Source organism: Pelodiscus sinensis, chromosome 13 (assembly GCF_052426305.1).
Source record: "Pelodiscus sinensis isolate ZL-2025 chromosome 13, ASM5242630v1, whole genome shotgun sequence".
Classification (NCBI taxonomy): Eukaryota; Metazoa; Chordata; order Testudines; family Trionychidae; genus Pelodiscus; species Pelodiscus sinensis.
In genome coordinates, this window is record NC_143064.1 from 20,195,267 (window position 1) to 20,211,925 (window position 16,659).

Below are 16,659 nucleotides of genomic sequence, written 5' to 3' on the forward strand. Positions count from 1 at the left end.
GTGCTTTGGAAGATGGGATGAAAATTCAAAATGAATTGGACAAACTGGAGAAATGGTCTTCAGGAAATGAGAATCAACAGTGTAACATTGATGCAAAAAAATAATAATTTTGAAATGTGTTGGCAGGAGTGTTGTAAGCAAGACATAAGAAGTAATTCATGTGCTTTACTCCACACTTACAAAGTTTCAACTGGAGTATTGTGTCCAGTTCTGGGTGCCACATATCAGGAATGATTTGGACAAATTTGTAGAAGTCTGGAGAACAACAGAAATGACTAAAGGTCTAGAAAACACGATGGGATGTTAAATATCAGTTAATTGAAGGGATGTTAAATATCCGTTAATTGAATAGTTGATTACCTTCATTGATTTTTATCAGTTACTTGACTATTCTGTAGTTCCTAGGGGCAGGGCCGGCAGCCAGTGCGCTCCTGCCCCACTCCCAAGGAGCCCCCTGCCACTCTGCACTGCTGCCTTTGTATCTCAGGGAGCAGTGTGGGGTGCCAGGCGGGAGCTGGTCCGCGAGGGGAGCCAGTTTAAAATCCAGCTCCCCTCAGACTGGCTGCCTGTCTCCCTGTGTGGTTGCCTTTGATAGAGAGGCAATAGGGTGGAGTGGCAGCAGCCCCTATCCAGGGTGGGGGCTCAGCTCCCAGACCCGGCGCAAACCTGAACTGAGCTAGGCTGTCTGCCCGCCTGGCTCCTAATACAATTTAAATGTAGAGCCACAGTGGGGATAGGTCTGGGACCTGGTGTGAGCCAGGACTGAGCCAGGCTCCTGGCCAGCCTGCTAAAAAATTATCAGGGAGGGAGAGGGAAATACATGTAGTCTATACCATTAACCTATAAGCTTTTGCTTATTGAATAATCAGTTAACCATCTACCGACATTTAGTGAATATACCCCGCACCCGAATATATCCCGCGGTTTTTACCGTTTTAGTAAAAAAAAAATCTTGTATAACCCGCGGGGTATACAAGACTGTGCTGGGGGTATATTTAGGGTGCGGTGGTATATTTACGGTGCGGGAGGTTAGGCTCCCAGTCTGTGACCGAACAGTGCGGGGAAACTTACAAGGGGCGCAGCAGCCGGGAACACTCCGGAGCTGGGGCAGAGGCACCCCAGCAGAGACGCAAGGTGGGAGGCTCCCAGCCCAGGCTGACACAGGGAAGGAGCCCAGAGCAAGTTGCGGCGTGGGGCTCTGTGGCCAGCAGCAGCGACGGGAGTCTGCAGGCGGCCACGGCTCACAGGAGCGGGGCCAGGACATGGTGCTTGTTGCTCGTTGCTTCTGTGTGATCCAGCCTGGCGCCCCTCCCTGCCTGCAGCCGCCGCCGCTGCTTGCCGGACCCGCTGTGTGCTCGCTTGTTGCTCCTGGGCCAGCGCCTGCCCCGCTGCCCCGAACCATACCCCAGCCCAAGAGCAACAAGCGGGGCACGGTTCAGGGAGGCGGGACAGGCACTGGCCTGGGAGCAACAAGCGAGCACGCAGCGGGTCCAGCGAGCAGCGGCTGCAGGCAGTGAGGCACGCCCGGCTGGATCACGCAGGAGCAACAAGCCCCGGCCCCACTCCTGTGAGTCGTGGCCGCCTGCAGACTCCCACCACTGCTGCTGGCCGCAGAGCCCCGCACTGCAACTTGCTCCAGGCTCCTTCCCTTTGTCAGCCTGGGCTGGGAGCCTCCCGCCTTGTGCCTCTGCTGGGGATGCCTCTGCCCCAGCTCCAGAGCGTTCCCGGCTGCTGTGCCCCTTGTAAGTTTCCCCGTGTTGTTCGGTCCGGGCTGGGAGCCTAACCCCAACCCGGCAAAGGTAGTGAAAGGGGGGGGAGGGAATGCTCTTCCATCCTGGGGGGGGAAAAAATCTATATACCCCGTGCACGAGTCTGGCCCGCAGCTGGGGTGTGGGGTTTGTAAAAACGAATATAACCCGCGGGTTTTATTCGCTAAAAGACAGTATACTATTACATCCCTAATGAGTTTGCCAACCATATGTCCTGGATTTTCCAGGACAGTCCATATTTTTAATACTCTGTTCTGGTGTCCCTAGCAAGTAATGAAATGTCCCGGATTTACAGGCCCATACTTAGGGAGAGTGCGAATGCACACCACCTCCACCTCCTCTGCTCCCCCGTCTCCTCTGCCATGGTTCTCCTGTCTCGCATGAGCAACATCTTTCCTGTGGTGTCCGCATGTTCATCACCCAGCCGCCAGCACTCCAAGGAGTCTGCACCGCGGGAAGGGGGATGAGGCCACCAGGATAGACAGGCCGGCAAGGACAGAATTTTGGCAGGGCAGGGGGGGCAGCAGCCATGCACATTGCTCTGGGATGTGACTTGTGCTTTTTCTCCTGTTCTTCGGACACTAAGGTAGTGAGGGAAAAGTGCTTGCATTCTGTGCTTGAGTCTCATTCTTGGCTGGTGAACTCCCCTATGTATAAGTTCCCTTGCTTATACATTTATCCATTGTACTTAAAGACTATATTATAGTCCCAATGAAAAGCATGGATGTAGCTCATTTCAGTATATCGTAACCCATTCCTGGGTTGAGTAGTCTAGTTTCAATACCACTTCAATAATTTTCTGTCCTTATTCCTTTTTGGTATGCCAGAATGGAGTACATTATCCTGGATATGTAAGTTACTTTCTTGTAACCTATTTTAAGTGCTTTACAAAATATAAAAGTATATTTTGTAAAGTCCCTTATTAAAAGTTAGTAGTAGAACTGTATTTTAGATAATTTCAAGTGTAATTTTTCCTCTGGCCACTAAAGGTACCTGCTCCAATGACCTACCCAGTGACTACACCTCAAGTGCCTGTGTATGGAATGGTAAGGAGCTCATTGTTAAAACTGTAGTGTCACACTTGTTAATGTAATTGTGTGTTGTTTGCTTGTCACATTGTGATATACTACTTATTCAGTTTATACTCCTTCCTTGGCACAGATTAAGACCTGAAAGATTAACTACCTGTTACTTCAGTTATTGTGCTGCTTTCCAGTATGTCACATACAGTACAACAACTGAAGTAACAGGTATGTAAGGTTTTACTTTCATATTTAATAATTAAAATATTCAATAAAATATCATAGACTGTTGGCTAAAAATAGCCTGATTTTTTCAGCACAAAACATTCAATACTGAGTTTCCTGGATTAATGTATGCAGGTTTTTTTTTGTTTTTTTTAAATACTACTTTGTTTTCTTATCTTTCTCTGTACCTTGCAGGTACCTACTCAGATTGGTGCTGCACCTTTAATGGCACCCCAGCCAATGATTTTCACACAGCCAGGTCTGAGGCCAACGAATCCCTTTGCACCTGTCCCTGGAACACAGGTAAACACTTTATATGAACTTAAAAGTTAAGGAAAAATTCCAGTGTTGAAGTGCATGATCTAATAAAAAACCAGCAACTTAGGATTCTAGTAGTTTTACAAGTATCTTTTTCTAGACCCCTTAAATTACAAATGTGTTTACTAATGGACCTCCTTGTTACTTTTGTATTGATCTCCTATGTTTTAACATGATTTAAAATTTTGCCATAAAGATTTAACCCTGATCAAAAAGGATACCTTAAGGAATAGAATGTGAAGTAAAACTGGCCTTTCTTCCTTCCCAGCCAGTGTTATCTTTCTGAACTCATTAGAGCTACAGTCATCTATTTTATGCTTGTAGGGCAGTAGTTCTCAAATTTTTCCACCCATGGCTCACCTGACTCCATGCAAACCCTTCCATGGACTGCCATTTGCTAATGGAAATTTGCTGTTAATTACATAATTATTCCTGAGCCTTTTTACAAGTGCTACAAGACCAGGGAGAGCGGTTTAATTTAAATTATTAAACAGATTAAGCATTTTAACTTTCTCATGTTAATTTAAAATGAAGTTTGATAAACTAAGTGAAATATTTTGTCCAACACAAAAGGTTTCAATGTTTTCTTTACTTATGGCAGGGGTGGGGAATCTTCTTTGTGCTGAGGGCCACTGACCCCCACAAAAACCAGTTGGGGATCACACAAGTGAAGCAAAAATCTCCTCCAAAAACCTTCATCCGTCACTTACATGGCCCACAACTGAGACACCTCACTCCTCTGACACTCCAGACCCATGTGATGAGGAGGAGGGACAGGGAGGACTGAGGTTCAGATTTCCTGTTCTGGGATTAGTGATTTTTGTGGTTCAGGGGTGGGGACAAAAATGAGGGGTTCAGTGTGCAGGACAGGGCTGCCATTAGTGGGATAGGGATGGATTGCAGGATCTGGGTGGAAGGTGGTGTGCGGGAGGGAGGGAGGGAGGTTGGGAGGGCGGGGTAAGGTGCAGAAGCAGGCTGGGAATAGGCTGTCTGGAAGGGAGGGGGCAAGAACAAAGGAAAGGTGCATGGTCAGGAGCCCACTGGAGGTGCAGGGTCTTGACAATGGCTGTGAGTGAGGAGGGTGTGAGCGTGCAGGGTGAGGGGCACTTACTTGCCTTTGCAACCCGCACTGCTCCCAGCACTGTGTCCCAGGCATGGCCTCCTTCTGCTCCCATTGACGGGATTCTGGCCAATGGGAACAGTGGAGAGAGTTTCCAGGCAGTGCATCCGTGCATTCTTCCCCACAAGCCGGATCTGGTGGGGAGGCTCGGGGCTTTCTCCCTCCCCCCCCCCCTCCCCCCCGGAAGCCGTGCTGGCACTCCAGCCTAGGAAGAGGAAGGTGGGAGAGGGTCTGAGCTCGAGCCACAGACCACCCAGAAGGCAGCTGCGGATCACTAGTGGTCTGCGAACTGCGGTTTGAGAACCACTTTTGTAGGGGTTACTCTTATCTGTATAGCAGCTGCTAGCATGCACTACTGCCTAAATGGGGAGGAGGTAAATGAATTGAAAGCAGCAGAACACTTGTTACTGGCCAGCTTGGCGTAGCTAGCTGTGAAAATCTTTGTCTAGAAACTTTGGGCATGGGGGGGATGTGAAGGCAGTATTTGCCTTCTGGGACTAGCTGGCCAGACATTTCCCCTGAATGAGTTCAGCCTTACAAAACCACAGCAGGAAATGTCTTCAACTGATTTTGGCCCACAGCTGGAATGGTAAAATACGGTGATTTTTCTCATTTTGTGGGGTGTGGGAAGATTCACACCTATTTTATGTGCTCCATTGGGCGAAAAAATGTCATGCTCACCTGTCAATTGAACTCTGTATCTATTTGTATCATAACTCTTAAGTGTTTGGGGTTTGTACTTTTAAATAACTCTCCAAAAGGGAACCAAATAAGTAGTGCATTATCTCCTCTTACCCCCAAATAAATCCCAGTTGTCAGTAACAAGGTTAATTGTCCTGCTTTTAGATGTGCAACTTTTAGTTATTCTGCAGAAACAGTGCATTGAGTAAACATACTTAAACTTTAATTTCTACCTTCCAGATACAGTTTATGTAGAGTCGCCAAAGCAGCAAGATGCATAACGACCAAATATTGGTAAAAAGAAGATTGAAAATTCAGTGTTCTCACAGTGCAGTCTTCAACAGGGCATCCACTTACTTTCTGTGTAATATAAAATTACTTTGAATCGCTGTGCTTTAGAAGATTCTTGTTTATAACTATGGTATGGAATCATGTTTGTGCATTGGTTTAGACTATGTAAGACTAGCTTCAGTAGAAAACCAAAATTTTTGAAGCTAAAAGTCAGTTTGGAAATGGAAAAATCTGACTTACGGACCTATCCCTTCTGAAAAGGGGCTTACTTATATAATTGCTTTGCAACTTTATTCATCAGCAGATGGCCTGTAGAAAGTTGGCTGAGGGTGTAATATTTCTATTTATTTTCTCCCTGAACTGTGTGGCTATTGTAGTCAAGGCACAAATCAAATGAGATTGAGCAATAAAACTTTCATGTGCTCTAATAAAGTACTCTGATAGAGTAATGCTTGTATTATCATATAAAGCCAATATTGTGTGAAATCAGACAGCTTTTTCATATTAGAATAGCTTCTTATAATTCACAAATTTTATACTGTGAGTTTTAAATGCTGTGAATCAACTAACTATATATAAAAACAATTGAGGAAAGACTGATCTATTGGCATTATAACAGTGTGTTATGCCACCTGAGAGATTGGCATAGGCTTGAGATCTGTCTCCAAACAGAAGATATGATGTTACAGGATAGCATGTGCAACTTCCATACAGATAGTAATAGCTGCACTTCCTTATGGTATCTTTTTGTGCAGATAGCAGCATCATTCTTAGCTCTAGCAGGAGTTGCCTTCACGTCACAGGAAAACAGCACATCCAGCAGCAAATTGAGGGATTAGCAGGTCTTGTTGCTGGCCATTAGAGGAGAAATGTCCACATTTGAATAATTCTGCAGTTCAAAAAGATTTTTTTTCTTTCTTTTGACTGAGAATTATATTTATGGTGTTGTCCAATCTTTGACTAACGTTTCCCACTTAACAAATCCAGTCTTTACAAATTACAAAAAAAAATATTTTTAAATATGTAAATATATATGTAAACTTCTAAGTATGTTTCTTTAATGCTGCAGTATCTTTTTTATTTTGTAGAATTTTTCAAAATAGAAATACTGTACTGCTTAAGAAATGTACATACATTTCTTTTATAATAGAAATCTTGCAAACCATTATCTAACCTACGAAAAAATAACTGCAGTTTAGCTACACATATGCAAAAGTTATTTCAAAAATTTAGGTTTTCACTTTCATATTTATTAATTAAAATATTAAATAAAAATACCATAGAATGTTGGCTAAAAATTCAGCCTGATCTTTCATATCTTCAAATACCTGAAGAATAAACATGATAGTATGAAACAAGTTGGTAATTTGACATACATACAACTGAACATGTTTCCAGAACTTTAGTGGGAGAATAGAAGAAAAGGGAAGTGTTATTGTATCATTTAAATCTCACTATGGGATAATATTAAACTGGCTCATTATGAAAAGGAAACAAGCATCCTTGTCGTTTACGTCAGTATAGTGGTGACTGTCTTGTCTTGGGGCTGTTATGTTAGCAATAATATCATTAAGGTAGTATACAGATGCCAATGTGTCATTTAATAATATTGCCAAATTGTTCTAGAGCAAACATTTGAAATTCAGCACTTAAATTCTATAATACCCTTTTCTCTAGGTATCTTTTTTTGTTTAATTTTGTGCCAAGAGTGTAAGGAAAATATACTTATTTCATAAAGGAAATATACCTTTTTGTCAAACAAAGTGAGAATTTTTAAGTCCTTTTGACATGTATTTGAAATTTGTAACCACTAATTTTCTGTGAAATTAAATGTTGCGAATGGAACGGATGTATTAAGCCGAAATTCTGGACATGTACTAGTAAAGATATAAACTGGACTACCATACAGTGATTAAATATTGAAATTTGAATGTAAAGGCTTTTGGCTTTAATCCCCTCTTCCTGGGTTGACCAAAAATGTTGTAAATTATTTTTAAGCCAGTGAATTCTCCAGTGCCCAGGGTGGCTCTCCACATACCGGGGAAACGTGCCCGGAACTTGGAATGAGTTTTATAATATATGAGGGATGAATTCCACAGAGTTCACTCAGCATTTAAAGATCTTGCTTCCAAGAAATTCTTCTGTCTTAACTCCAGTTTAGATCAGTACATAGACAAATGTGGGTTTTTTAAAGTAATTAGAGTAATGTCAGTGCTCATAGGTTGTGAATAGGTAATATCTGGCACTGTAAAGTAAATATCAATGCTTTTTTCCTGTAGCAGATTATTTTATAGTCCTATTGTTCAATTCCATTTTAAATTATATCCTTTCTTATGATTCATTTTAAATTATCCAAATGAATGGGCAGACGGCATACATTCAGTTGAACTTTATAAAAACAAGGAGTCTTGGGGCACCTTAAAGTCTAACAGTTTTATTTGGACTTAAGCTTTCGTGGGTAAAAGCCCACCCAACCCACAAAAGCTTATGCCAAAATAAATGTTAGTTTTTAAGATGCCCCAGGGTTCCTCGTTGTTTTTTCAGATACAGACTAACACAACTATCCAAGACTTTGAAGAGCTACGTTCTGATTAGCTAGTAGGAACTTGTTCTGTACTTTGTGCAGTCAGAAATAGGCTCAAATACTTTTAAAATTTGATTGGCTAGAGAAATTTTCAGTGACTTGGTTAGACAGTTTTCCTGTATTCAGTCTGTTTGGTATCAGTTTTATTTAGTGTTTAAAAATTGAAAACAGCGACAGTGTAAATCTTAAACTTTTTATAAACTACCTTCCCTTTAGTTTTATAGAGCATTTGTTGATGCATTAATGGGGTTCATAAAATCTTGATATGGTTTTATCTTTGAAGAAATGGCAGTTTTAGCATATTTCTGACTTCATAGAAATGTACAGAACAGCTTTTAGCAACTCCCTTGTGCATGTATTTGAATATATAAAATGCTGGAGTATCATTTTTAGCCCACAATGTATGGTTTCACAAATTAAGAATAATGTAACTGCAAGGAAAGACACTGTCAAGATTCTTAAGGTTCAATATTTGACCTGGATGATCTGAGACTTTGTTGTATAGTAAATTATCCCCATTACTGGGGATGATAGGACTTGGGGATGTGGGAGGGGAGGGAAGAGTCTGCAACCACTGCAAATAGTAACTGGTAGAAGAGCAAGAAAACATTATCCTTTCACCCCTTACTAACCCTGTGTTTATACACCACGATAATTAAGTTTTTTGTTCTGAGTGCTCTTCAGCTCTTTCCTTTCTCTCAATCAGTGAAATCTAAGGAAGGCCGTGCACTTTCTCATGTGTTCCAGTGGCCTTACAGCTGAGATTTTAACACAACTGCAGTCCTTTTTGGTGAGGCAAGTTAATATCTCTTTCTGATGGGGCACTCTACCATCAAATCTATTGCAGGAGGTGGGATGGAACATGGTGGTATTGAGTGTGTTGGACTTGGAAAGTGGCCATTTTAAATAGCTGTCCCTTTTTAACGTCCTTGTGTGTTTTAATTTGCCTACAGGAAGTTCTCTACTTTAAATTTAGATTTCCAGCTAAAATTATGTAATAGAGAAATTTTAGTTCTGTGCACATAGTGGTGGAAAAAAGTAGGGTAAAAATTGTTAGCATACTTTTGTAAAATGTTTAATAATCTCTTGCTACAAGATTGATTACAGGACGTGTCCAGATTTGGATTTTTTTTGTGTGTGTGGCAGAAAGGGTGGGTTACAATTTTAGAGTAGCATGCACTGTGGATCGGTGCTTTATTTGTAAATAAAAGGGAAAACTTTTTTTTCTTTTGGGTAGTTTGTATCGTATGGATAACATCTAAAGGCACTGTGTACCAGTCATTTATTTCCATTTTAAAGATTATATTTTTGAGCAATGGAAACTGTACATGTTATCATTTATACATTTATTGGTAGAAAAATAGAAAAGTTATGTTGCTATTACTCTGAAGATGTATTTGTCACATTGCTAAATACATTACTGCATAGCTTTTTTCCACAAGTATCTCATGTGCATTTATTTAAAGAGATTGTAATAACTGGTGAAGTTCTAAATGGAAAAAAATGTACATTAGGAATCCTCCTTCAGTATCTCAAACCTGTATCCTTGTATTTCCAGTCTAGTCCTTTGCCAGATATTTGGCTGGGATTTGCTCATATAAAGCACTCGCAAAAAAAAAAGGTGCTGAATAGATTTCATTTTAGATTTATTTATTTAATAGCTTTCATCATTTTATATGTTGCATTTCCCCCCTTGTGTAACAGGTTTGTGCCTTTTATTGGGTATTTATTTAAAAGAAGCTTACTATAATGTAGGAGGTTGTTTTTTACAGGCTTACTCTTGTATGGCTGTTTCTTTAAATGAGTTCCTTTCCATTTTATAAAAATGGATACAGAATATTTAAAAAACAATCCATTAGCCATAAAACTGGGGGGGGAGAGGGAATTTAAAGAAGCAAATTCTACAAAATAAAACATGTTGCATAAGCACAAAACTGGCTATGTTGACATTTAATTGTGGCACTTAATTTGACCATATACAAAACTGTTTTGGGTTTTTAAGATTGTTGCTCAGATTCATTCATTTGTTAATGAAAGTTTTGAAAAATAAACTTTGGGACAAATAAGATGTGTTCATATTTAATGTGTTCAGATATTTCAATGTTTGTTTCAAAATTGCTATGAGAGTGGAAGATTGTTTAGGAAGATGAAACAAGAACAGAATGTAATAATCAAAAGACTGCTTAGTTTGTTATATTTAAATATAATTGAAGCATCACTTAAAGGCATAATGCCAAACTTCTTTTTCTTATTTAAGGGTTTGGCCCATCAGAAAGTCAGCTCAGTAAATGGGAAGATTGGTTGCTTTGAAAAATAGCAGTCTTTTTGTTAAAGCAGGCTAATCTTCAATGGAGAAATATTTAAGTCACTAAACTTCAGGGAAATTTATTGAATCGTTGAAAATAAAATGTTAGCAAGACATCTATCATCCCCAAACTTATTACCATTTGGGACCAGTGTGTCTCTGCATGAGACTTTGGGCATTGCAAATCTATACAAATGGATTTCACAGAATATTCGGTCTGAATCCAGTATAGTAGAAGCAAAAAGAGGGAATATCCTAGCGTGCGTGGGTTGGTTATGTAAACTTTTAACTAGAATTCTTGAGAAGGAAGTGCAATCTTTACTTTAACGTGTGGCTGATAGTTGTAGCCAGTAAGTTTTTTACTGAGACTTTTTAATTCTCAAAAAAAAAATTACTAGGCTTTTAGCCAGCATAATGCAAATTGCCAGCATTATGCAACTTGCTTGTTTTAAAATAATCAACCCAAAGTTATCAGCTAATATTAAAACTAGGGGCTTAAATCTTAACGGGGCTGTGTTCATGGCATGTGAGTACTTAAAAGCCTCCAGGAAACTTCAAATGAAAGGCAAATCCATTTACATGTTGCATTCTTTGGATTTTACTATTTTGGCTTATTTTTGCCAGGGATTTGTCGTTCCTAAAGTTGATATTTGATGTCACCACGAGTTGCTCTTGGAAATGATTGTTACAACTGGCTACGCATTAAACTGAGCCATAAGGTAGCATGAACCAGTTACAGTAACAAAATGCACATCCTATCCCCGTGCTTATGTTCATAACATGGTTAAAAAAAGTTTTTCAAAGTTGTCTAGGGGTACATCTAGACTACATGCCTCTGGCGACAGAGGCATGTAGATTAGGCTACCCGGCATAGGAAAATGAAGCGGCGATTTAAATAATCACTGCTTCATTTAAATTTAAATGACTGCCGCGCTGAGCTGATCAGCTGTTTGTCAGCTCAGCGTGGTAGTCTGGACGCTCCGCAGTCAACATCAAAGGCATTTGTCGACCTCCCAGGTATGCCTCCCAGGGTTGAGGTTTACCTGGGAGGTCGACTAATGCCTTTGATGTCGACAGCGGAGCATCCAGACTACTGCGCTAAGCCGACAGAGCTGATCGGCTCAGTGCGGCAGCCATTTAAATTTAAATTAAGTGGCGATTATTTAAATTGACGGTTCATTTTCCTATGCTGGGTAGCCTAATCTACATGCCTCTGTCGCCAGAGGTATGTAGTCTATACGTACCCTAGGAGTCAAACCCATTAAGCAGCAGTATTTTGAATCACCTACAGTTTGGTGCAAGTTTATTGGAAGATTTGTTTCAATTAATAATTTGAAATGGTAAACTGCTAATTCTTGAAGTACTGGGTCCCTGCCAACTGGTCACATTTTAATACAGAGGCACAGTTCCAGTGAAAACTTATTATAAATCACTTGAAAGCTCAGGAAATCAAGATGTTTGGTTGATCAGCCCTGACAAACCTCTGTGTTGTGGAGCTGTATCAATCTTCCTGAAAATGTTTCTCCTGGGGAATTTCTGCACCAAAAAATTAAATCCTGCACACAGTTATTTCAAAATTCTGTAAAACACGTTCATGTCGAAATAATACAATATAATAAATTCCAGTTTGTTATATGGTAACTTTATTTCAAGATGCCTGTCAACATGTACATCAACAATACAGATAGCAAAAAAGCTTCCCCAGGAGTAGAGTTCTACAGAAACTCTTATGATGATCTGCTTCCAGTTGGGGAGTGCTGGAGGGGGCTGTGTAGGAGCTTCCCAGGGCCCAGACATTTACACTCCTATCTCTGAGCCAGCACCATCTGAGCTCTGCCATGGGGCATCTCTGATCCTGACCATCACCTCTCCCCTCTCAATCCTAGCCATAGAGCACCCGTAGCTCAGACACCAGCATCCCTCTCCCTACAATCCAGCCATGAGGCACCCTCCTGGCTCAGACATCGCCACCCTCTTCACTTTAGATCTTGGCCATGGGATACACCCCAACCTAAGGATCAGCCTCAGAGCTAGCAGTGGCCACATTCAGACCCCAAACACCACTATCTCTCTCCCTAGAACCTGGCTTATGGGGCAGCCCCTGGGTCATCTTGTTCTCATTTTCTCCCTCCAGCTTCTTTACTGTCTTGCCAGGGGATATACTGTGGTGCAGCCTTGCCTTTCTTCACCCTCTGCCACAGCTGGGTCTCTAGGGCCCTTTTCTGTCCCTGGGAGAATGAAGATAAATCTAAGCATGTACAGTCTCCAGCCCAGCCAGGCTGAACACACTGCGAGCGAGGCACTGCAGACTCCAGTGGTCCCTAATGATGGCCAGCAAGTCTGTAGCCCCAGTTTTTCAAGGGAAGCAAGGAAGTCTCTAATTCTGCATTGCACCAATGGTACTTTAATTCCCCCAGGAGTAAAATGTATACCTTGATCCTAAAAATAGATCTTTGTGGGCAGTCCCTTGTACCTGCACGTAGTTCATGGAAGTTGACTCTACTTGGCTCCTGAGTCTTACTATACATTTTAGAAATGTGAATGTCCATCTGTGATTCTATTTGTTCAAGGACTCCTCCTAAACAGTGAGAGGTAGGACCACCAAATTTGATATGCAGCTTCCTCTTATAACTTAATGCAAGGTCAGGGTTTGGATGTGCCTGGAATTCAACTATTTTTCTAAAATGGAAAGGGAGGGTGATAGAGATGGTTATACTGTAGAATGACCACAAGAGGGCAACAAGGGGCCAGATGGGGATAAGGACAGCTGTAACCTCATTGGGCCAGCAGAGATGGGGGTGGAGAAAGATATCTATCAACTATATATTTCAGAGAATTTGTGTTTGTCCCACTGGTGTCCCTGCTGCAATGTCCATGGACAGGTGCTTCTCACCTGGCCCCAAGCTGCAGTGGAGAGGGAGGAATGATGTGGTTCTCCTGGGGCATCCTGCATCCTGAACCCCCCTCACCCATCTCCACCCTAGAATAATGATTTAAACAAAGAAAAACAAAACTTTTTGAGTTAAGGACCCAAGCAACACTGGGTAAATCTTCTAGTATTCATTATAAGATTTTCTTAAATTGTTTGTATTAACACCTAAGAACCTTAACTTGTGGACTAGACCCCCACCCCCCTTCTACTAGGTGCTGTACATACAGCAAAAACATCCTCTGCTCCAAAGAGGTTACAACCTGAGTGTAAGACAAGGCACAATGGATGAATACTGACTGACTTATGGGAGTTTACAAGAATATTAGCCTGAGGGGCACATTTTGTAGTCGAGTACAAATCTTAGGACCAGCTCAATTTAATTTGTAACTATAAATTCTGTAATCCCTGATTAAGTGCCCTTTTCTTAGTTTCCTTATCTGTGGTCTTACTTCCACTGTTATCTGTGCATAGTAAACAAATATTTGCTTGTTCACATTAAAGAAGAGCCCATGAAAAACCCAAAAGGCTGTGTCTGCTCCTGCAGAAGTAAGTGGGAATAGGGACAAGCGAATTTCACTCATCTACAAATATACATTGGGACTTCCTTGTCAACTGTTGCCCCTCTCCATTTCATTTCACCAACTGCAGCTGAGCCTTTAAACATTCTGAAAATATACCCTTAAAACTTAGCATTTTGCTAAGCACTTTGTCTATCACTGGAACTGCTTATTTGTACAACATATAAAGAGGGAAGCTCATGAACACGCTGCAGTGCAGTTAAAAGATGCAGAGCTTGGAAAATTTGGAAAATTGTCAATTATCTTTTGAGTTTCTGGACTGCATAAATTTCCTACAACATTTTTGTGGAATTAAGTGTATGTAAGCCCCAGATCCACAGATACTGTGATATGGTAAGTCCAGATGTCAGTGCCACTGCAATCCACAGAATTCCTCTAAGGCAGGGTTTCCTAACCTATGCATTGGGACCCAAATATGGGTCGCAATTACATTTCAAAAGGGTTGCCAAGTGTCTTCCCCAGGTGGCTCTGCCCCTTCTCCTTCCCTGTTTTTGAATTGCCATGGGTCACCAAGTCTTCCTGAATTGTCAAAATGGGTCCCCATCTGGAAAAGATTGGGAACTGCTGCTTTAGGAGCTGCCCAAATTCACTCCTCACCTAAATTTAGAGTGTAGTTGTCCCCAGTGTTTGTAGGTGTCTGCCTCTGTCTGGGCATGCACATTGCTACTTCAGGTAGGCGCATGGATGCTTATCTCACTTCTTAAGCCCTATCACCATCCTTAGACCAGGTGGAGATAGGCAGGACAACACCTACCTTTCTTTTGAGATGCAATCCAACTCTGCACAAATATGCTGGTTTGGGTCATTCTCAGTTGCTAATGTGGAAGCTGTTCCATTGTGTGTAAATATGAATTGGGATAGAGACAGAAGTATGGGGGTCCAATGGTATGGCCACTCACCTGAGGTGGGAAACTCCTGTTCAAATCCCTTCTTGTCAGAGTGGGAAAGTGGAGTGGTGCCTGCTGAACCCTGGGTGAGTACATTAGCCCTTGAGCTAAAAGTTAAAGCAGAGGGCTCTTCTCCCCATCTCCTTTATGTGGAGCAAGGTATGCACAGCTGCTCTTCTTGTAACAAACGTTTTAGGTGACCACTTCAGAGGTGGGTGGCAATACCTGGCTGTGGACCCCAAACAGAAAGAGGTGTCTCCCTGCAGCCCGGATTCAGGGCTGGACTACTCTGGAAGTGACACAGTGGCACAGCTGTAGCTGTTGCACTATCATATAAACATTCATTATTGCCCCAGGTGTGACCCTCCTATTAGTGTAGTTAGTTCAGCTGCCTGAGAGGCGGTAGCTAGGCCAATGGTAGAGTTCTTCTGTCAATTTAGTGCGGTCTCCACTGGCAGCTAAATCAGCTTAACTTCACTCAGGCTACATCTACACTACAGGGTTTTTGCGCAAAAACCCGCAGAGCGTCCACACCTCAAGCGTGTTTTTGCGCAAGAAAATCTACAGTCAATTGGCAGAACAGAGGGCTTTTTGCGGTGTAGGTATACCTCCTTGTATGAGGCATAACACCTTTTTGTGCAATAGTTCTTGCACAAAAAGGTGTGTGTATAGATGCTCCACAGGGGTTTCTTGCACAAAAAGAGCCTATCACAAATAGCATAAGTGCTCTGATGGCCATTCTTCCTTGCACAAGAGTGTCCATGCAGTGTGGATGCTCTCTTGCACAAAAGCACATCGAGGTGCTTTTGAGGCATGGACGTGCTTTTGCCCAAGAAGTTTTTGCGGAAGATCTCTTCTGCAAAAAGCTTCTTGCACAAAAACCCTGCAATGTAGACAAAGCCTCAGGTATGGATTTTTCACACCCCGTAACAAGATAGCTGGGTTTATTTACATTATCAGTATAGGCCTGGCCTTAGACTCTTAATTCCCAAAGAGAGGCAGGGCTTACAACACCTTCTGCTCTTAAGCATTTGTGATTGGTTAGTTTAGGTGTACACTGGCTTTTGTTGATTCTATTCAGACGTTTGTCTCTTTCCTGTAGGAGCCTAGGAATTTAACCCAGGGTTTGTGGATTCCGCAGGTGGCTAGGAATCCAAAAGTTACACGCTACAGCACTGAACCTGGATCCAGACCTAGTCTTTTTTCAAATACAGCAGTGTTGGGTTTTATTACTCTCCTGGTTTGTAAAGTGTTTGCTTCTGGTAAGAGTACATGAATTCAGTTCAGAAATGTACATTTTGAATCTAAGTGTCCATATCTTGTTACACTGTATTGTTTTACTGGTAGCTGAAAGCCCCTGGTGTCAGAAGAGTGTGGCAGTTCAGCCAAGCAGTCAACCATCTGTACAATTTCATACAGCCAATGAAAACATTGCATGCATATTAGCTGCAGAGTAAGGATGGTGATTGTGGTATGGCTCATGTCATAATAGATGCCTTACTGTAGCTGTACCCTACAGAGGTGTAATTTGATGTCAAAATGAGATGAGGATTTAAAATATTGAATGGTAACAGATGAGAATCTCAGTGATGACTGAACCTGGTCATAATTTAAACAGTTCTCACCAATGCTTAAAGCTGTTTCTGTGGTGCCAGACTGACTCAACAACCACGCTAGGCTTCAGAGTGACACAAAATGACAATGCTGGAATCTTCTTATATAGCTCAGGATGGGCAAACAGTGGCCTGCAGGCCATGTCTGATTCATTAGTATCTTTTAATTCAGCCCTTGAGCTTCCACCAGGGAGCAGCGTCACAGGCTTGTCCTGTTTCATGCATGCCGTAGCATTGCATGGCTCTTAAAAGTAGTGGTATGTCCCTTCTTTGGCTCCTATGCATAGGGGTAGCCAGGGTGCTCTGCACATTGCCTCTATCCCCAATGCTAGCT

The 16,659-nt window shown here is 41.9% G+C and overlaps 1 protein-coding gene across 4 annotated transcripts in view; it reads left to right on the top strand.

Annotated features, from left to right (window-relative positions):
- LOC102459993 (phosphatidylinositol-binding clathrin assembly protein-like) overlaps positions 1-10,076 on the top strand; it is a 64,738-nt gene extending 54,662 nt beyond the window's left edge. For 2 of the 4 annotated variants that reach the window (XM_075940960.2, XM_075940962.2), the window contains 4 exons: positions 2,597-2,620; positions 2,759-2,815; positions 3,212-3,319; positions 5,376-10,076. In XM_075940960.2, coding sequence (XP_075797075.1) covers positions 2,597-2,620; positions 2,759-2,815; positions 3,212-3,319; positions 5,376-5,390 — 204 coding nt within the window. In that variant the 3' untranslated portion in view covers positions 5,391-10,076. The remainder of the gene's footprint in view (positions 1-2,596; positions 2,621-2,758; positions 2,816-3,211; positions 3,320-5,375) is intronic. The other 2 variants (XM_075940961.2, XM_075940963.2) reach the window with 1 other exon arrangement.
- The last annotated feature ends 6,583 nt before the right edge of the window (positions 10,077-16,659 follow it).